We start from the raw sequence: 22072 nt of genomic DNA on the forward strand, positions 1-22072 counted from the left end.
GCTCAGCAAAACTCTGCTGGCTTTACTGAAAGGCATATTTGCTACATTCAAAGACCAAAATAAGTTTGGGTGCCACCTTCTTCCAGGAGTCCAGCATAGGAGCCATCTTCTGCATGATGAGTTGCTTTTTCTTTCCCTGTCCTTGAGAACCTTTGCAGGGAGTCACATTTTCACATGAAAGGTGCCCCACATCTACCATATAGGTATAGGTCAGACTTATGTGTCCTCCTTGCCCAGTAATGCTGCATACTCCAGCCTTCCCCACCAGGGGTCCTCCAGATGTTTCGGAACAGGGGCTGATGGGAGCTGTAGTAATTGTAATGGTTTTGTCTGTTTTTATAGTCTTCTCTGTTGTTAAAACCTGACCTGGGACCTTAGGGTTGAACAGCGGGACACAAATCTTATAAATAAAACAGCTCAGAGCATCTCTGATGCAGGGTCATCCAACTCTGCAGGGTCTTGAGCAGATGTCATATGGATTGTGGGCACCTCTGAGACGCCTCTTGGCTTGCACTCAGTTCAGTAGGCTCCCCCTTCTCTCCTGTTCAGCTTTTTGCGCACATCCCATAAATTTAGCCCTGTATAGAAGGAGAGACAGTGTGCTGCTGGAGTGTGTGCAAGCGTAACCTAATTTAAAAATGAAACACTCAAGCGCTAAAGCCAGCCCCCCAAAACACAACCAGGTTTCTAAAGAAGAGGAAAACGTGTATCTTCTGTAAACAAAGGCAGATGTGAAAGCCTTGGTAAGCAGATCTGCAGGGAGGGCAACAAGGAGCAATAGATAACCAAGAACATTAGAGATAGCAGTGGTGTGATGTGTCAGTGTGGACGCTACTGAATATATATCTCAGGTAAAATGGGAGATATATGGAGGCTGAAGGAGGCCTACAGGATTAGCAGATTGTGACGAAGCCACTGATTGAGGGGGAACAAATCAGGTTGGGCACAAGTCACCCCCAGTTGAGCCTCAGTGTTATCAGTAGGGAGCAAGAAAACACAGTTTGCACAAAGCAGATTTTGTGGGCTCTGCAGCTGCTGGCTGGAAACTTACAGCACCCACCACCACCACCTCACTTCCATTGTGCTGTGGATTCTGACTTCAGCAGCCTTTCCTTCCATGCAAGGACTAGGGAAGGAATCCATTGGACTTGGGAATGCAAGTGTATTTATTTGATAAAGAGCCTGTTTTCTTCTGCATGTGGGTTTGTTTGTTTCCTTGCTTCATAAGAACAAAGCAAAACAACAGAAAAAGCAATGATTTTTGCTTTAATGGTTCAGACATACATTACCAGGACAGGACGTGCCCTGTGATCTATTGCTGGGTCTGTTCCACAGCTTTAGAGGCCACTGCTGTCTGACCCCAGGGGCTGGAGGGGGGGCAGCAATAAATCATAACTGGGCACATTCAAACTTCAAACCCCAAGTGCAGAGAACTGAATTACACATGTCTGTTTGGTGAATGACAAGACGGTGGTGTGCAGGGCATCATCAAGATCAGATCTGGGTCTGCAAGGTTGATTGGGCAGTTTTCCTGCTCATGGCACCAGCAAGTGGTTTGTGTGACAGAGTCAACGCTGCGGCCCAGCCCCAAGAACAGCAAAGGACATGTTGGGTCATCGTTAGGTGATATCCAGCACACTTCTGATTGGCTCCTGTAAAAGCTGTAGTTCTGCCATGCTGCCTCAGCCAGAGCAGTTGAGACTCCATTTTGCCCGCTCTTACACCTTGCCCAATGAGAGGCCAAGAGCTGGGCAAGAAGTATCTGGAAGCACCACCTCCTGACCCCTGTTCATTGTGTGCCTGCAGAAAAGCTCTGGTTGGTCCTCTGTGCCCAGGTCCTCTGTTGCGTGTGCCAAGCATTGCAGAAGGAGCAAAGGAGCTCCCAGCTGAGCAACTGGCTTGCTAGCTTCCTAGCCTGTGTACTACCCAGGAATGGCACATTATTAGATGATGATCACTAGTATCTCTTAACCTTGTGCAGGGTATGAGTGTCTCATTAACTTGGCATCAAGAACTCTCCATTTGAGCTCCTCTGGGTGGACCTGTTGGCATGAGGAAGGAGGGGGCGAGAGAACGGTATGGGTCATTCTAGCTGCTGCTCCTAGAAAATTTGGTTCCGTGGCTTTATGAAACCCTGATTGCTGTGAAGGATAGCCTCCAGTAGCTCTTGAGCGGAGACCCCAGGGGTGATCTGTCAGGGTTATTGAGGCAGTCTTCTCCCACCTGCGCACAATGCAAGGCCACGGGAATTGTGCTTTGCCAAGTGTGAGCAACCTAGAGGTAAGTCTCCAAGCATGAAGGGGCTGGACTTGATGGAAACATGAACTCGCCACCTGGAAGAGCTTCATTGCCTTTGCCTTCAAGTGGCCTTGATGCTGTCGCTGTGCCAAGTGAGAAAAATGCAGCACGCCAGGGAAGTCTGTCCTGGCCGAGCACAGCTGTGTGGCCTTGGCTCCCCTGCTCCCCTTGCCTCTGGGCCTTTGTAATTGTGCTGATCTGGTAGTATCCCTGCTGCAACTTCCTGCCTGCACTTTGGCCAACAAAGCTGGCTGTTCCTCAGATCATAACAAGGGTGAAACCAGCCTCAGATCCTCCAGAAGAGGCTGCTTTTTGGTGAGGTCCCTCTTCCACCACAAGCCCGTGTTAGATCCAGCTTAAATTGGCACAGGGACTCAGGGTTCCAGGGTTGGCTGGGTTTCGTGAACTGGAAGAGTGTGGATGCACTTGAGAGCATCCCTGCAAACAGCTGAATTTGGCTGTGGAAGCAAAGGATCAATTTGGGAAGCAGGCAGCTGTTGTTCTCCCTGAGCCCCCTCTCAGCACACACACACACACACACACACATTCCCTGGTGGCTCATATGTCATCTGGGCATCATGATACACCAGCATTTCCACTTCAGCTGGCTGCGAGGTCGGTTTGTGCTGCAATCAGCAGATGCTTATCTGTTAAGCCGTGAAACTCTGGACAAGCTTCAGAGTCCTCTTCATCTACGCTCTGCACTCCACAATGGGGCTTGAAAGTTTATCTCCTCTGGCGTGGCAGGCAAAGTGGAGAGGGCTGAGGGCTGTGCATTTTTGAATTCCCAAAGAGGAGGAAGGAAGGAGGGCGGGTACCAGGGCACCTGCAGCTCCATTTGTCTTGACACAAATCCCTCTTGCCTTAAGATGCCAGCATTATGCTGCAGAAGATGGAGGCTGCTGCTTGCTACAGACTCATCCCAGGAATGCATGAGAAGATTTTGTCCCCCTCCAATCTGCTTGGCAAGGAAACCGGCTTTAAACTAAGGCCCAGACCACCTCTCTTGGTGGCTGTAAAGAAATGCAGCATTCCCTTCGCCCATGGCTACTGCAGTGTCTCAGGCTGCGGAGCCGCTCCCCAGTCCCTCCCCCAGAAAGATGCAGTCACCCAGAACAGGGCTGTGCAGTTACTCTGTAGGCTTTGGGACTTGTGCAGTGCCCCCGTCTCTGTTGGAGGTCTGGAGAGTCCGTGTGGTTGATAGATTAGAGGGCTGGGCTGAGCTCTGGCCTGTGGTCCCACCTAACTGAATGGTCTCCGGTTCAATGTCACTGACAGGCATGTTTCGATAGCAAACACAGTAAGGACTGCGGCACATTTGCAAACTGAATGGAGCAACATGATTTGAATGGTGTAGGGCTGGGAGAGAGAAGCTGCTGTTCCTGCCCCATCCTGCCTTTCCCATCCTGAGAAGGAGAGGAGAAGGGGACTTTTTTTGGGGGGGGAGCAGAGAGGGGATGCAACCCTCTGGGTTGAGCTAACTGGGTGCCAACAGCAGGTGCCCAGTCTGCCAAGCAGCAACACCAGGTGGCTGACCAGCCATGGTGAGGAAGGCAAGGTAAACTGGACAGTGGGCCCCCAAAGTTTCTGAGGCCCCAAAACCTCAATAGGGTACAAGAGGGTGGTTAAGCCTTGGGAGGAGCCTGTGCTGAAGGGGACCCCAGAGATTGAACTAACTCCCCGTCACTGCTACAAGGGCATTCAGGCACCAGAGTGCCACCACTAGGGAAAACACAGAAGTTGGGTCCAGCACTTGGCTGAGAGCTTCTGGTTTAATGCACAACAGTGCAAGAAGCAGTCTGAGCAGCATGCCTCTTTCCACTGGCACAAAGAGGCCTCCCCAGTTCACAAGGGGATGTACCAGAGTATGGGTTTAGCTGCTCAATTCGGTCCCGCTCCTGCCTGGCTTCAAAGCAGTTGTTTGTCACCCTCGCCGGCCGTGGAGGGAGCTCTTCCTCCTCATGAGAATGCACAAAGTTGCAGGAGGAGAAGCGTGCAGCTGCCCTGATGCTGAGCCAGGCCAAGCCTGTGGAAGCTGTGTGCTAAGAAGACCAAAACCCCAAAGCAGCAGCTGGGAGTTAAGGCCACTGGGAAGAAAATGTGCTTTTCGGAAGTGAGGGCTGGTTCCACCCTTTCCCAGCAGGTCCTCCTGGCAGCCGGACTTCTGGCTTCACCACATATCCTGGAAGTGTTGTTGAAATGGTTCTGAGTTGCCCCCGGGTTCCTTTGGTATAACAGGGTTCCTTTCCCTGGCTGAGACGTTGCCTCCCACCACCCCAGCGTTGCTCAAGGCACGTGGCTGAAGAGGGGGAACTTTTTCTCTATTGCTCTGTGCTTCAAGCCGCTCTCCCTCTCCCATTTCTACTCGTCCCCAGCAAGGTAGCCTCTTGTTGGTGTGTCTATCGCCACTGGCTTTGTTGAGAAGGTAGCAGCAGAAGGTACAAAAGTGCCTAAAGGAAACAGGGCCGCAGCCGCCTCCCCTAGATGTGGCACCTGCTGCTTGGTGCTGATGGCAATGCAAAGAAGGTTCCTGATGGGCAAACGTAACTCATGGCCGTGGGCTAAGCGAAATGATTTTTACACAACCAGAAAGACTGGCAAATGTCTTGACCTGGGAGGAAGGAAGGGAGGCGGAGGAGGAGGCAGAATGAATGTCTCTTAAGGTCACAAATTGCTTGGAATTTGTGGTTAGTGCAAGAGTGAGTGTTGGCACCTTGGTCTGGCTTCTGACTCTCGTTATTCTTCTTTCGGCTTCTCCACAGTAAGGAAAGTGTCTGCTTTGCTGGCCTGGAGCTCCGAGTCGCTGAGGTGCTTCTTCTCCCGGCCCTGCTCACCTTTTGACCTTGTCCAGGATGGGGAGCGCAGGTAGCCGGCCCGGGGGTTAGGATGGGGGTGGGGGTGCAGACCTATGCCGAGAGAAAGAAAGGCAGGTCGGGACCTGACCACACCTGGTTGCTTCCTCACACTTACAGACCTTACGTTAGGACTGCCATATGTCCGGAATTTCCTGGACATATCTGGGGATTTGTCCGCCAAAAATAGTGTCCAGGCAGAATTTTCAGAAATCATTTAGAATGTCTGGGGAAATCCGGGTGTATGGCAGCCTACATTGTAAGTGTTGTTTTTTTTTTTGGGCAAAATTCCTATTAAAAAAACCCCTCAAAACTTACTTTCTTTCTTTCTTTCTTTCTTGGAGATTTTGCAAAAATCAGGGCTCAGGCACACTTCTGTCTGCCTGTATTTTGATTGCGTTGTGTACCAATTAATTCCCCCAGGTCTAAGAGTTTCCCCATTGTTCTCTGGCTGTGCCTTGGGGGAAATCCATTGTACCCATTGACTCAGAAGCTCGGTAAGCAACATCTCTCTTCGGATTTTCTGTGCATCTGAGAAGATCCAGTTCAGTGGGTAAGAACTGGTTTTCACAAGGCACAGCTGCAGAACAATGAGAAAACTTCTCAGACCCTGGGGAATTACAGTATTTTTTTCCATATATAACACACCCCCATGTATAAGACGCCCCCTATTTTTTGGGACTCCAAATTAAGAAAATGGAAAATGGCAGCCAATCACCAGCAGCCCTTCTCACAGCCACCAATCACCACTGAGAATCTCCTGCTTGCGGCTGCAACCAATCGCCCAACCCCACTCTGCACTACCCATGTATAAAACTAGGGATAATTTTAAAGCTAATTTTTTAATTAAAAACCCTCGTCTTATAGATGGAAAAGTACGGTAATCTGGGCACAATGCAATCAAAATACAAGTCAAACTTAAGTGTGGACGAGCCCTTAATTTACAAAATAGAAAATTCTTTCCAGTAGCACCTTAGAGACCAATTGAGTTTGTTCTTGGTATGAGCTTTTGTGTGCATGCACACTTCTTCAGATACCAATGCACACGAAAGCTCATACCAAGAACAAACTCAGTTGGTCTCTAAGGTGCTACTGGAAATAATTTTCTATTTTGTTTCGACTATGGCAGACCAACACGGCTACCCACCTGTAACCCTTAATTTACGATCAGTCTTTCCACATACTGGGTGTCAAAGGCAGCTATCTGAAGCAATGTACAATAAAAGCAAAAGAAATTTTCAAAACAGATAAAACAACAACAGAGGAGAAGAGAAGCAGATTAAAACAGTAGCCAACTTTAAATTCTCAGTGAGATACACAAAGTCCTCCCACTCCAGCGAGGGGCAGCTAGTCATGCGCAACGCCAGCTCCCAGCTGTGTCCACATCAAAGGACACATCCAGCTAGTTCAGTGGAGCCTTGATGAGCAGCTCACATGGGTCTCCCTTGCTGAACTTGCGGCCTATGCATCCAATACATTTTGCAAGGCCTGCTCAAAATCAAATAAGCTCCCTTTCCTGACGCAGCCTCCCAGTGAAAGAGGGAGGACTTTGAGCCCCGCATTTTCTGTGAAGAGGTAGAACAGAGGTGTGGGATCCACTGGGTGTTTTTGGCAGATCCCCTGAGAGTCTGCTTGCCTCAATCTGTGTGATCCATGCACATGATGGCCAATAATAACAAATCAAAAAGCCGAACTGCAGCCTGGATTTCCCTCCCTGCCTCTTCTTGTCTGCTGAGAGTGCAGGGAACTCTCCTCATTAATTCCACTCACACTTTCCCACCAAGGAGGCTGATCTGCATTTCCACTCCATCTGTGTCACTGGGATGCAGCTGCTGCCTCCGCAGACACCATCGCAGACACCCTCTTCATACCCCTCTCAGCACAGCTGCTCATCGTGCCATTGCTCTGGGAGGGGCAGAAGAAGAGCGCTATGCAAGAGGGCCTGGAATCATGGGATGGGGGAGCTCTCCCTCCTCCCTACACACACACACACACACACACACACACACACACACACACAGCGCACACAGCGCACACAAGCCCTCCCTAGAGCAATAGCTTGCGCATCATCCTCAAGCAGATAATGAGGACATCATCACTCAGAGGAGAACCAGCTTGCCCCAGGGAGAAGCTTGATATTTTCCACAATCAAAGAGAACATCCTCTAAGCCAAAGTGTCTCCCTTTCTGAGACACCTGTCAAACGCTATCTGTTTTCTGAGACTCTTGGCACAGCTGGGCTGCTTAACGAGGCGCACACACACCCCTACCGGCATGCTTGATTAAGCAGATTTCACACTGTCACTCCATGCTTAGGTTCCTTATCATCACAGGTGGGGTTGATTGGCTCAGGTGACCTTTCTGCCGCAGCAGCTCTGCCTGGGGTGATGTGCAAGCCCCACAAGCCAGTTGCCAGGCACTCTTCCCACCCGCAAAGGCCCTAGTCTTTGTGCCCTAGATCTTGCCTAGCTGATTAAAAGCATCTTACTCTGTTTGCAATCCTGTTCCCACTTAACTGGGAGTAAGCACCATAGAACTCAGTGGGAGTTACCTCTGGCTAGAGATGGATAGGATTGCGCAGCAAGAATTGGGCCTCATAGACTCATTCTTGTGCACTGAACATCAACAGTTTTTTAAAAAGTAATTTTGAGAATTTGATGCATGAAGAAAAAGAAAAAAGAAATTGGGGCACCCGAGTACAGAAACATACTTTGCGGAGCCGTAAGGCACCACACAGAGTTGCCATTTTGCAATTGAAAATGCTTCAGGTTGGAAGGCAACAGATCTCAGGGCATACATCTGAGGCTTAGGCCCTTTGTGGCATCATGTCTGAACTGCTTCTTGTTAAAGCCTGGGGAGGGGAACAACAGACCAGAATTATATTGAAATCAATAAAATCCTACTGAATGGGGTAACAACATTAATCCTGTCCAGCAGGAACTATGCTATAAAAAGGAAAGCATTCTAAGTAGCTGCAGAAACGGCAACTTTGTGGTTAGAACATTTTCTAGGATTAAAACTGGAGAGCAGTCGCCTATTCAGATACAGTATGCTTCTCCTAAGTAATCTCACACTTGCAAGTGAGATTACTAGAGGGTGGGTGGAAAGGTGTCAGCTGACACACACCCCCCCCCCATAAGGCACTTGCTTAGCTGCTTTGCAAAGTCAACTTATGTGACACTGCCTCTCCCCACATGCCTAGCAGGATGAGTGCCACATTGATCAATAGATCTACATCTGTTGGCTCAACCCAGCAGTCGCATCTTGCACTCTTTTGTCAAGGATGATAGGAGTTGTAGTCCAGCAACATTTCAAAGGCCACAGCTTGCTGATCCCTCTTTTGAATCCCAACATGTTTCTCCCCCAGCCTTTAGAGCTATCTTAGGTCTATGCAGATGTATGCAGTTGGAATGGACTAATTAGTTCCTCCATTTTAAAGCTTGCATAATTAATTGGTTTAAGATTAAATTGGGCGCCCACACTTACCAGCAGGGGATTCATTGCCTGTGTTCTCATCATCGGAGTCAGCAAAGACCTCTGCCAGCTCCTGGTCAGACATGTCTGTAAGCTCAGTTAGGTCCAGCAGGTCAAAATGCACCTCGAGGGAGGAGACACTGCTCAATGGTTCTGTGGAGACAAGATGTCAGTGAGAACCATGACCAGTTAGGCAGTGTGGGAACAGATGAGAAGGCCCTCTGATAAGGTCAGTTGTCCTGGAATTGGACATCCTCCTACATGCCTTCCCCACACTGCAGATGGTCTGCAGACTGAGGTCTGAGAGGTAACACTGGTGAGTTAATGGCAGAGGCAAGATTTGAGCCAGGGACTTTCCTGATTCCGTAGCTCAGCCTTTTAGCCTCTGCGCTTTATATGAATGTGAAGTACAGTATGCTTCTTATTTGTGGTAACTTCCCAGATGGGCCTTTCTGCTGCTCCCAGGAGATGCAGCTGTAAGGGAGCCCAAGTCTCAGGGGGAGTTGCTGAGCTGGGCTAGGGGCCCAGAAAAGTCTTTGCCTTCTCCTATGGCCAGCAGTGAGCAAACTCCTTCCTTCCAGGTTTTACTTACGCCTGCGCTCCGCAACCTGCAGCAGCCCAGAAGTGGGGATTGGGATCCCTCCTTCTTCCTCAGCAGGGGGACTGTGGGGCTCTTCCACCAGTCCATGTATGGGCACAATAAGGGGGGCCAGCCGCTCTGGCGTTTGGGCCCCTTTAATCAGCTCTGAAACGACAAAGGGTTGCATTTGCTTACAGGAGACAAGTAGGAGAGCAGAGGGAGAATCACTACGCAAGCCTGATCAGCCCCACCCAGCATCAGCATCCCTTTTTAGTTCAGGTGGATACAGTCAGGCTTGGTGGCCAACAGGTAGGAGAGGCCTGTTTCCCATACAAGCCCCCCCCCCCCAAAAAAAATTGGCATGAAGGAAGCTGAGTGGGACTGCCCTTTGTTTCTGCAGCGAATTCTGGGAACAGACCCCTGAACTGACCACCAGCCTGGATGGCTACTAGCCATGATGGTTCTGCCTCAAAAGTTTGAGGCTGTAAGGCTTCTGAAGACCACTTGCTGGGAACCACAGGAGGGGAGAGTGTCCTTGTGCTCAAATCCTGCTTGCTGGTTTCCCGCAGGCATCTGGTTAGCCACTGTGAGAACAGGATGCTGGACTAGATGGGCCACTGGCCTGTTCCAGCAGGCTCTTCTAATGCTTCTCTGTTCTTAAACTCCAACTCCTTAACCAGGCTGCTCCTGCAACTTATTCATGGCAGATGAGAAACCAAGGAACAAGTTCCATCCCCCGCTTCTACCAAAGCTCAGGTGTTGGTTCAGCTGAGCTACAGCATTCCTCTTTGCTTTGACTCTCCAATTTTGCATTTCTTCACCCTCCTGTACTGAATTCGGCTGCAAGGATTAATCCTGCCTACCACGTCTAGCTGCAGCTTGGCTGTCTCCCGTGTGTGTGTGTGTTATTCCCTCCTTGCATCCAGCACAGACTGGCACCATGTCAAAAGCGTCTCCCACGGTTCTTCCACTTAAACTTCAGCTTAAGATATTTGCTGTTGCTCTTCCTGCATGTTCTTCCTGCAGCCTCACTCCTTAATAGCTTTCTATTCTGCTCCAAGCCCCTAACCAAGCCTCTGCCAACCAAAGGCCTTCCAAATTCATGGATGGTAAGTCTGTCATTGGCTACTAGCCTCGATGGCCATGTTCTGCCTCCACAGTCAGAGGCAACCTGCTTCTGAACAGCAGTTGCTGGGAATCAAAGTGAGGAGAGGGCTCTTGGGCTCAGCTCCTACTTGAGGGCTCTCCACTGGCATCTGGGTAGCTACCATGAGAAAAGGACGTCTGGCTATACATCCATACATATAAAATTTTATATGGAAATCTGTGCCCTCTTTTTTACGTAATTGGAATGCCAACCTGCAATACCCCTGTGGTCTTTGTCCTCTCATCTTCCCTTCCCATTTCCCTCTTTACGTGGCTCCCATTCATTGCAAGCCAAGTCAAGCCACACAGATGCACTTCTGCAGGTTCATGGTCTTAGAATCATATAATTGTAGAGTTGGAAGGGACCTGCAGGGTCGTCCAAGTCCCACCCCTTGCAATGCAGGAATAGGCAGCTATCCTATACAGGGATCAAACCTGCAGCCTTGGCATTATCAGCACCATGCTCTAACCAACTGAGTTATCCAGGCTTCAAAGCATCATTGTGCAGCTTTCTTCTAGGATGGGCACCCCAAACTGAAAATGGGGGTAAATGAGCAAAGCTGCACAATCTGCAGCAAGAGGCTCTTTGCAGCTGTGAGGCTGTTAACAAAGGGGCTGTGTTTGCAAAAGCAGACACCTGATACACCCCTCCCTACCCCTTGTTACCTTCCTTCTCCTTGCCCTTTCTTCTGTTTGCTCAGCCTTGGATGAAGAGCTCATCCAGGAAAGAGGGAAGGGAGCCTTATCTCCCCCTTTCTCAGTATTAAGCACCCCCTGCCTCATAACTCTAAAAGGACTCCTAGAGCTACCCAGAGAGGTGTGGGACAAAACAGGAAGAGCAGCAGCTGGCTTTGCCTGAAGAGCGGCAAAGGAAGAAAGGTTGGCACTTTCTCCCAGGGCAATTTACAGATGGGTACCAAGAACCTGGGGCTCCTGCTAAGGAACCAGCTGCTGCTGGGAGTTGCAATGACAAAAGACTGGTCTGTTTCAGAGCAGGCCGGCAGGCAGACCCAGAACAAAGGCTGGTTTGTCAGGAGGAAGGAAGATGCCACCAGAGCTACTGTCCTGACTGTGAGCCATGGGCTGTGTGTGCTCAGATGTCTCCCCACTGACCCCCTCCTCCATGGCCATCAGTTTTGTACCCAAGGGGTGAAAGACATGCCAGCAGCCTTGGCTTCTGTATGTGCAGGTAATCCCAGCAATGCAATTGCACAAGAGTCTAGAACTGTCACACAATGAGAGACTCTGAGCCAGCAGCCTTCCCCAACCTGATTCCCTCCAGCTGTTTTGGTGTATGCTTCCCATCAGCAGCACTGGCTGGGGATTATGAGAATTGTGGTCCAAAATGGCTGGAGGGCACCAGGTTGGGGAAGGCTGCTGTTAGTAAATCCTATTCTTTGGTGTTCCCTGTAGGTCATAGCTCAGGTCTCCCTAGATGCTCTGATGAGATGTTCACTTTGCCCAGTGTTGGCAGCTAAGTTGGGGGCTTGTTGTGGTACACATGACCCTCCCCAGGTGCCAGGACTTTGCATGTGTGCCCCCTCTCCTTCTTTACATCATGGCTGGTGCCAAAAAGGCTGTGTCTGCACAGTTCACTCATATAAAGGGCTCAGCTAGAGAGACACAGAAAAGCAGAACCTCTGAGCTTGGGTAATCCTCTCCACCTCGTCCATTGTGCCAAGGCCACACACAGTCACTGCCCCAGTACCGTGACAGCTATCAGGCAACTGGCACCCTACAACAGGGGCACATGAGGTTTGTGCCACGAATGATTAGCAGGCTGGGTCCTACCCGCTCATTAACAGGCAGGATGTTGGTGCTGTTACCCACAACATAAATGCAAATCCCCGCTAGCTAAGCATACATGTTGATGTGCTGGGAAGACCCATGGTCAACACTGCTCTCATTTTTCACATCACTCTCCCGCACAAAACTACCCTCCTCCAGCACGCGTGTCCTGAATTTGAGTCCTCCAGCGTACCCTTACATGATTGCAGGTGTGCGTGTATGTGTGTGCTTCCAGGATTTTGCTGTGGCATCCCTGCGCATCACACTGGAAAAACAAAGTGCTCTTTAATTTCCATGCCTCCTCCGTTCATCCACAGATGTGCAGCAGCAGCGCAGTGTGCCCAGCAGGAGGAGGGTGGGGGAGGTGGGCATTGATTCCCAATAGAGATGTACTAGCAGCACTGAATGAAGCGAGAGGCAATATTCCCTAATGGACTGGAGCTAAGGGGAAAGGGAGCCCACAGCCCTTGCTTGCTCCAGGGGCAATGAACCTATTAGCATTGAGCAGAGAGAGCAAGAGGTCTCCATTTAGCCAGCTCAAAGCAAGGGCAGTGAAAGGGGGAATTTCAGTGAGAGCAACATCTTCTTGTCCTGAGCTGCTGACAACATCTGGGATTTGAGAATGCCTCCCAAGCTACGTTGTGGGCAATTAAGCCATGGATCCAAAGCTGCTGCTGCTGCTTCTTCATCATCTTCTTCTTTGCCAGTTCTGCAGTCAGCATGCCCTGATCTATTTGATTGGGATGATGCGGTCCCAGGGAATACATGGACTAGAGTGGGTAAAAATCTGGTTCTTTCTTAACCTAAGAGTCATGAAGGATTTGGGGGGGTACAGCACTGCCAGCAGGGGTGATGCTTATTTCAAAGGAGGCCCCCCCAACATCCAAGAACACACAACTATCCACTGTCATTTTCCAACAGCAGAGACAGAACAAACGCACATTTCTCCTAGCCCAAACAGAGCTGTTTACTTAACTGGATTCTGTCCAAACTCTTTGCATTTCATCCAACCCATTCTACAGGTTGCAGAACTCCTTGCTAAATCAGAATTGCCTGTTTAACCTGCAGCAGCTCATGGTAATCAGCAGATTCCACCTTACAAACAGCTCCAGTAGCAAATGCTTTTTTCCTCCCAAAAAGAGAAGTACCAGGGCTACGGTTTGTCTTGAAACACACACACCCACACCCCATTGGTTGATTGATTTTGTTGGTTAATTTTCTGCATGCATATAGTCTGCTTTCCTGGTAAAGTGGCAACCAATGCAACCATTTAAAATCATCTTAACAACCAATAAAAACCAATCTAAACAAAATTAAGACAGATGTTTAACCAACTGAGTATTTGGGGATTTGCTGCATCCCAGTGGTAAACAAAATATACTCTGCACATGTTCAGAGGTGCTGAACATGTTCCTCATTCTGCAGCTGAAACCTGGCATGGGAACCATTTTCTGGGCACATGTGGAATTTTGAGGGAGTGCCAATGCCTCTGAGCTCTTCTCTCCCTAGAACAGCCCCCATCCTGAGAGACAGAAAGGGTGATAATGCACACAGACACGTATGTGTGTGTTCTGCTTTTCCAAAGGATCTAAATAAAATACTTAATCTGAGCCTTGAAAAACACATAGAAGTGAAAGAGGATGTGGGAAAGAGCAACATTCTTTCCAACTTCCTCCTTTAGTGTTATAGCTATACACTTTTCAAGGGGGAGAAAGTAGGACCACCCCCCTCACAATTTCACAGACAATAAGACAGTGAATGGGGGCGGGTAGCCTAAAAGCCTTTGTGGACACCCAAGCAAGACCTCAAGGGTGCCATTGTGCCCACGGGTGCCAAGTTGCCAACTCCTAGCTTGTTTATGTGTATAGATTCCACATGTTATTCCAGTCTGGGGAAAAGGACAACAATTTCCGACCCCCACTCTTCTTGCTGAGCAGAAGCTGCCAGTCTGAGCCAGGATCCTCTTTGCTTCTTTACAGTATTGACTCATCCTTAAGCCTTGGTTCCTTTTTGAAATATCACTGACATGCTTTTGATTGGCTCAAAACAAACACAGTAGCCCAGACTCAGGAGGTCACTAGTAACAGCCACATCTAAATGTCAGATTTATTTCTGTAAAGGAGGATGTGCACTGTTAATGAGGAAAATTTGGGGTCATTCCTGCTGCCGGGGGGGGGGCAGGAAAGAAGGGAGATGCTGTGTTAAAGGATCTTATTTCTCCTTGCTCCCCAATGGAGCACCATAATGCAAAAATAATTCCTTCATAGTGCATTTCTATCTCTAACAAAAGAGTTTTAGATAAGGTTTTATATTTTCATGTGCCTGCTGCTTTTATGATCTATTCTGCTTCCTCTGAAATGAATGCATATCCTTCCCCCATCTACCCCACCAGTCTCCATCTCCCTTCCCTCCCTCTGTTGCCTCTGTGTCAGAAATGTAGGCTGCAAAGCAGGGGCTGGGACAACCTGCGGCACTCAGGCTCATTGCAAAAAAAAAAAGGCAAGCCATCAGTTCAGGCCTCTGACAAGAGGGATCTGTCCCTCCCCTGGCAGTCTGCTGGGTGGAGAGGCAGAGGAAGCAAGAGGAGAGGAGTCAGAAAGAGAGAGGAGGGGAGTCATAAAAAGACAGGGGGGGTGTCAAAAAGAACAAAGGGTGCCAGAAAGAGACAGCGGTGGGCAGGGGAGGGGGAGAAAGGGCTGCTGGAGATAGAGAGAAGTGGAGAAGAAGGGGTGCCTAAAAGTAAGAGAGAAAATAGGCAGCAGTGGGGGGGGGGGAATGGATAGCAAGGAGAGAAAGAAAAGGAGGTGTCACTGCCCATTTTTGACCCTGGCCCCACCCACTGCTGTTATCTGTTTTGCCAACCAACAGTATATAATAAACCCTACAGATCACCCTAGGGAAGGAGTCCCTTGCCTTGAGAGAGAGAGAAAAGTTCCTTGCTGCTCCTGCCAATGAATGCCTGGACTCCTTCTGTTCAATATATTCCTCACCTATCTGTTCCAATAGGAGGCTGGTCTGCGCCAGCCCATGTAAAGTGGCACCCCCAGGGCTGGACTCCAGCAGGAGAGGTTCTGCTAACTCCAACTATACTAGAGCCATCCCTGGATGTCTGATGAAATGCCTCTGGCCAGATCTTGGAATCAGGTTTGAAAATGTGTGCGCGTTTAAATGTTAGAATCATGCCGATGCATTATAAGGCATTAACGTTAAGCATCTGCTTGCCAGATTCAGAAATTGCATCTTTCTTCTGAGGCTCCTAAATCTGACAACATCCCTAACGGAGAATGTTGAGAGGGAATCCAATTAGGAGAATTTGCTGGTGACTGTTGAGTTGGAAGGACTGGATCTGTCTGGGGAAATCAGCCCAGCTGCTCTGCGCTGGCTGCCCCTTCCCCCTGCAACCCCCTCCCCAATCTACACTCTCCCCCCCCCCAAAAAAGGAAGGAGCCTGCCTGCTTCTCTCAACTCTCATCATCTCAGCTCCTCTCCCAGCCTGCCCCCTCCAGCATCCTTCATGCAGCTGAAGGAAGGGGGCTTGGAGGAATGGGGGGAGAGTCTCACAACTGCTGCTGACTCATATTACGTGAAACGCGCTCCAGGTCACCGGGCCTGGGCTGATGGAAGCTGCGCGTTTGGTACGGGGAATAAACGGCTGGCTGCGGATACTCAAAGCAAGAGCTGCCAGGAATCAGGCCAGCCAGAGCTGGAAGCCAAATGTGTATGGGGGTGGAGTGAGGGACGAATTATTGGGGAGGAGGAAGGTAGCAGGGGTCTGAATGAAATTCATGCTTTGTCTCTCCAATATTATTCAGCACCCCTTCCCGCCCCCTGCTAGTGGCCAAGAGAGTTGAGGTAAAGGGGCAAGACACACATCAATTAGCAGCTCAAGCCCTGGGGAGGGTGCTGATTGAGTTTATTCAGCGAAAAGAGGAAAGAATTCTGCACATGCTCAAGGGCGTTCTTGCGCGAGGCCTGTGATTAAAAACAAGCAAAGCCCGGCGGGGTCCTGGGCCAACTCGCCTCCTCCTGAGCCCTTGTGAAGCACAAGGGGGCCCTCGTTGCAGGTTCCGATGCTGGGCCTGTCTCAGCATCTTCCCAGCGGCAGGGCAGCAGCGAGGAGGCGCTTCCCTCCGGCGGCGGAGAACCAGCCTGCCCCCGGGCTTGCGCCTGGTCAGGGGAAACTGGTCAGGGCATCGGGCTGCTGGGCTGCCTTTCCTCTCCTGCTGGGCTCCAGATGTGGAACGGGGACGATACCCTCGAGGGGTGCCACAGCTGGGACAGCTAAGAGACCTTCTGCCTGCTTCAAGGAGGGATGGGGAAGAGATCTTTCTCCAGCCTGGACTGGAGCAAAGTGGAGAGCGGGTAGCCTACTTGCCCTGGGCAAGACCCCTGGAACTGCTGCCTCCCTCCCGAGTCCCGCTCCACTCAAAGCAGCCGGCCAGGCTACTTGCAGCTCCAAGTGCCAAGCAGGCTCCCCGCAAGGCAGCCAGCTCCATCGGGCCCTCCAAGCACGCATCACCCCGGAGCCTCTTGCAAAGTGGCAATGGACAAACGTGCCCAACCGCGACCTTCCCACCGCGCCCAAGGCAGCCACACCCTCCCCGGCCCAGAGCTCCAGACTCCACTCCGGGAGCATTCCGATCACACCCCACTGCCATAGCTGTCAACTTTTCCCTTTTTTTTTAAGGGAAATTCCATTATTCCGAATAGGATTCCTCGCAAGAAAAGGGAAAAGTTGACAGCTATGCCCACTGTGCGGCCCCATCCATCCTCCGCGGACACACTCCACGGCGCCTTGCCCAAATTGGGGGCGCGCGGTGGGGATTCCCAAGGCGTCCTCCGCCCGAGTCACCACCAACTAAGAGCGATGCCCCCCTAGCCACCGGCCGGGTGATCCCTATGATTCGCGGCCGGGGACTGGGGGACCCTTCCTGACCAGCGCGGGGAGGGAGAGGATAGCGGCCCCGTCCAACAGCCCCCGGCCCTCGGAGCGTCCGAGGCGCCCTCCTGCCCGTCCAGGCAGCTCCTGCGCAGCAGCGCCCGCTGCAGGCGGGACGGAGCCCCTCACCGCGGCATCGGGGCGGCGGCCCCACTTGCTCCAGCGATCCGCCAAGGGAGGGAGGGCACCCGCTGGGGCTGCGTCCTCCGCCGCGAGCGGCGCACTTACCCGGGGTGGCGGCCCCTCCCGGCCCCTCCATGCGTCCGGGCTGTTGCAGCCGCTGCGCTCGTTCCCTCCGCCGCCTGACGAGCCGCCGCCGCCGCCGCCGCCGCCTCCGTGCGCGCCGCTCTGGTCACTGCACCAGCCGCGCCAGCAGCCCGAGAGCTCATCGCCGGGGAGGAGCAGGAGCGGGCCCGGCCAGCCGGTTCGGGTGGGGGGCGAGGCAGGAAGGCAGGCACAGCAGAGCAGCGGCGGCCGCGGCAGCCCCCCACCTCGGCCGTCGAGGAGCGCCACTAGGCACTGGCCGAGGGGAGGGGACGGGGGCGGGGTGCGCGGGAGGCGGCCGCGCCAGCGAGCGAATGGCCCTCCCGCCGGTCCGCACCACCAGCTCACCCAGCGGGCTGCTTGGCTGACTTGGGCGTTCGGCTCCCTCCGGAACCTTCCGCGACCGCCTCGCGAAATCTGAGCCCGGGAACGTCGAAAAGGCGAGCGCCTCTGAGCACGTGCAGAGTTCCCGGCGCAATCCGCACCCCGCTGAAGTCAGGGGAAGAGACCTTCTGGGTGGCAGGCTTGCAGCGGGGCAGCTGGACCCATGGCCAGGGAGGAGCAGAGACAGAGGCCTCCTTCAGAGAGGCGGGGAGAGGGCGCTGCGCGCGGCTTTCACTCCTTTCTTGTGAGGACCCCGGAGACAGCACTGGGGGAAGACAGCCCTTGGTCTGACCCAGAACCTTAGCCTTGTTTTGACATTCTTATGGGGAAGTCTGTTGCTAAGAACGAAATACCTCCAGTTTCAGGGACAGTCTACCAGAGCATTTCAGTTGCTGGGTGGGGCAACAGCAGAGGAGGGCTGGGAGTTGTGGGTTTGAGGGTGGAACGAAGATGATGCCTGTGGGCATCAGACTGAGCACTGCAAGAAATTCATAGAGAATAAGGCTATCCAGGACTGCTGATTTTGATGGCGGTGTACAGGATCAGATGCAGTTGATAGGAGTCACAGGTGAGGAGACAGCTCCTGTTGTACTTATGTTCCACTTCTGGGCTTCCCATTGGGGCACCTGGCTGGCCACTGTGAGAACAGGATGTGGGAGTAGATGGGCCTTTGGTCTCATCCAGCAAGGCTCCGGTTACGAATTTACTGCACCCCCAATAAATATTTGGGCTCCCTAGGACAGCACCACTTCTCTGTGTAGACATGAAGAACCGTCTGTCTCCCACCAGGCTCAGTATCCCTGGGGAGCCAGCAAGCCCAGATGGAGATTTGCTTTTCTTTTCTGGAAGAGCCACAGAGAAGCTTCTTTCTCATCAGCCGTGCTTTGCACCTCCCATGTCCCCAGCGGGGAGTGGAGGGAAGCTGGCATCTCTGCCAGCTGAGCTGCACTAGGCTTTTATTCCAGTCTCTGCCTGCAAAACCTCCATTTTCTTTATCCCACCCCACCCCCAAGCAAGAGCTTCTAAAAACAGATCCAGGTGCAAATCCAAGCGGAAAGCCCCAATTAAGCAATGCCAACAGGAGAAACCCCCTGGCTGTTGTCTTCCTGGAACAAGGTATCCGTGCAGGACCGAAGCAGAAGGCAGAAGTCTAAACACTGCTCTAGCAGCTCAGGGTGAAAGCAAACAGTGGGAATCAATGTGCCATAGGCAATGCATAGCATCCTAAGCTAGGCAACTGGGTCCCAATGTTTCCTGGAATCCAGCCTCTGTCAGAAATCCTTTAGTTCCACCATAGAATAAATACAAATCAAATAACTCATTAAAATAATGGTTGATTGGTTGACCCTGCAGGTGAACTCTGCACACTGTCAGAAGTGCTCTCTACTGCATTGTCAACTATAGCTGTGTGAAGCAGCAGGTCACCCTTTTTCACTGGTGGGGTCACTTGCTTGCATACCTGTTTCCTTCCTTTTCACCACATGAATCTCAACAAATGTTACTCACTTAGGGTCAAGACCAGCCTCCCCCAGCTTGGATCCTCTAGATATTTTGACCTGCTAATGCAGGAGCTGCATGTCCCTGGCCTCTCTGGGGGTCAAAGTGGTCCATGCTGTGTACAGTACACAAATAGCTTCTACCATCAGAACTGGAGGGAACAATGCCATGATGGACGACACACACACCCCCAGTGGCCTAGGGGTGGACAGAGCTAATGAAGGGAAGTTTCTTAGCCTGGGCAACCAAGCAATTTAGCTAGAGGATGGGGCTTCTGGGTAGTTAACACAAGGCCATTGGGGTCAAGGCTAAATGTGAGGCCATTGTTTCAGCCTTGGAGATTAAAACAAACTTCGAGAGCTCAGCAGGCAAAGCTGAGGAGGCCTGTAATTGGACTCCACCTGTCTCTCCTCTCATTGCCTCTGCCTGAATCACTCATCATCCTGTTTCCTGGGTCAGACACTTTCTGCTCCTCCTCCTGATTCCCCCTACCACCACCTTGGTGATAGCCCCTCCTAATCTCACATTGGAATTGAGAAACAGGTTACCTAGTGGTTAAAGAAATGTGCTCTACACATACACAGAGGCATTTTCCTTGTTCTCAGTGGACATTTTTTCTGGGCTGAGCTCCAACATCCTAGACTCAATTTGGTGGTTATTCAAGAGGGTGTGTGGCATAAGGCAGGGATGAGGAATCTGTGACCCTCCAAATGTTTCAGGATTCCCACTCCCATCAGCCCCAGTCACACATAGTCAGTGGATAAAAGCAATGCAGGCAGGAGACAACACTACCAGGAAGTCCCCTAGTTCTAACACACAGTTGCAGCAAAATCAGCAATGGCCAAATATTTTCAATAAGCATCTGCAGGTGGTCCAGGTAATTCCTTGATCTAAACCTCTAATGTTTTGATACCTGTCCTAATATTCCTGTCACTGTATTTCGTTGCAATGGCCTGTGATTAAAAGCAATAAAAACGACTTGCTTGCTTATACATTTATGAATACTGTGCCACATCTTCCATGGTGCCTTGTAGGGTTGGACAGGCGGCGAAGGCGGCTTCCCTGCTCCCACAGAGCTCACGACCTAAAACTGTCTGCAAGGAAACCCGCAGAGGTGGCGGCGGCAGTGGGCAGCTGCGCTTACTAAACCTCAATGAATTCTTATTGCTATTGTCGTCGTCGTAGCCAATTGAGTCATAAAACTTTCCTTGTTTTGCTGCATCACTGGCAAGGTCTGCCTCCATCATTTCCCAGCCCTAGAAGTAAGTCCCATAGAGTCTCATAGGACTTACTCCCAAGTCAGAAGACGGAGCAGTTCAGCTTCCAAGGGCTGCAAGCGAGGATGAGGCTGACAGCGGGCAAGGGGTGGGCCTTCTGGGCCTCCGTTGCTAGGGCTGGGGCCCGTTGCCAGGGGCGGGCCCGGCGGAGCCGGAACTCTCGCGAGGCCGGGGCGGCGGTTGCTCGGAGACGCGACGACTCCGAGCCTGGGCAGCAGCCGGAGAGGGGTCTCAGTCGCCACCATGGTGAGGCCGGAAGCGGGGGGCGCTTGCGATGAGGGGGTCCCGGGGGACTCCCCCAAAACAGGGGCGGTGCTGGGGCGCCTGCCCGCCAAGAGGCCCCGACCCAACACCCCGGAAGCGCGGGGGCTGGACGTGTTCAGCGACAGACCGAACTCTGCACATGCTCAGGGGCACTCATTCCTTCGTCACTCTTCCTTACGCGTGCCAAGAGTACGCCCTGATATAAACCTTGAGCCCTGGTAAGCTTTGCTCTCACTACCACCACCCCCTCTTTTACCAGTGTGCCTCCTCAACGCCATGGAGCAATTGCACAGGCAAGTAGGTCCTGGCAGCCAGAACCCGTTTGTCCTTTGGAGAGAGGGAGGGATGTGTGGATCCCCTTACTAGAGAAAACGACACTTCATCATTGCCCAAGGGGGTTATGAGCATGATGAATTCACAGCCTCCTTCCTTCCTTTGGCTCCCCACTTTCATCCATCACACTGAAGGTGCTCTTCTCTCCTCTCTTGTCCTCTCCCCCACTACCGCATTTGTTCAGGCTCCCAAAAAGAAAGGAGAAAAGAAAGGTGGCAAGAAGAAAGGTGCAAAAAGCCCTGTGGTGGATGTCATCGCCCCGGAGGGCATGACGAAAGAGCAGGTGAGAAGGGGGTCACTTTGCAGTGGCAACAGAGAGGGCACATTCTTAAAAATGTGTGGATGGGAAATAGAAACTGCAATGCAAAGTGGGGGTTTTTTTTTTCCAACAAGAGGGAAACCAATCTACCTAGAGTTATTCAGGGGACTCAATTTCCTAGCAGCCCCAGGATGATGGGAGTTGTAGTCCAGCAACACCCTGGAGGACACCCGTGTATCCCACCCCTGGCCTGTATCACATTAGAGAATGGTCAAGGTGTCTCTCATTTTGGGGTGGAGTGACGTATGGAGTGCTTGGCCTACTCTCATTATCTCTGACCTTCCTGGCTAGCAGTAAGACCAAGTGTGAGTTATGCAGTCCCTCAGCTGGCTTGTTGCAGGTCCACTCTTTCCATCCCTCTGACACTTCACTACAGCACTGAGGACCAGCATTGGCAGAAGCCACTATTTTGCCAGGGGTCCATGTTGTTCCTTACTACACCCTTCTGCATTCCATAGGGTAGCAAAACTAGGCACCTCTTCAGTATAGCTAAGCTCACAGTTCCATTTTACAGTTTGGGTACAGGTATTGTGAGAATATTGCACAGGAACAGCCTTCGCCATCCTGGTGCCTTCCAGATGTTTTGGGCTGCATCTCCCATTAACCCCAGCCAGAATACCCATCAGTGTAGCTGATGGTAGATGACAACCAGCACATC

General features: G+C 51.5%; 1 protein-coding gene across 1 annotated transcript; it reads right to left on the minus strand.

Moving 5' to 3' along the window:
• Nucleotides 1-1148: 1148 nt before the first annotated feature.
• On the minus strand, nucleotides 1149-17393 carry DBNDD1 (dysbindin domain containing 1). The gene is made up of 4 exons (XM_033157058.1): nucleotides 17305-17393; nucleotides 9216-9368; nucleotides 8636-8776; nucleotides 1149-5204 (listed from the first exon to the last, which is right to left on the minus strand). Exons 1-4 carry the CDS (start codon nucleotides 17333-17335, stop codon nucleotides 5035-5037), a joined length of 495 nt encoding a protein of 164 aa, XP_033012949.1. The 5' UTR covers nucleotides 17336-17393; the 3' UTR covers nucleotides 1149-5034.
• Nucleotides 17394-22072: the final 4679 nt, after the last annotated feature.

This window comes from Lacerta agilis, chromosome 8, assembly GCF_009819535.1.
Source record: "Lacerta agilis isolate rLacAgi1 chromosome 8, rLacAgi1.pri, whole genome shotgun sequence".
NCBI lineage: Eukaryota > Metazoa > Chordata > Lepidosauria > Squamata > Lacertidae > Lacerta > Lacerta agilis.

Coding starts and splice junctions, on each gene's coding strand:
- DBNDD1 (XM_033157058.1), bottom strand. CDS start 17,335: ATGGAGGGGCCGGGAGGGGCCGCCACCCCGG. Junction 8,777..9,215: donor GCAGGTTGCGGAGCGCAGGC/GTAAGTAAAACC, acceptor TTGTCTCCACAG/AACCATTGAGCAGTGTCTCC. Junction 5,205..8,635: donor AGGCAATGAATCCCCTGCTG/GTAAGTGTGGGC, acceptor CTCTCGGCATAG/GTCTGCACCCCCACCCCCAT.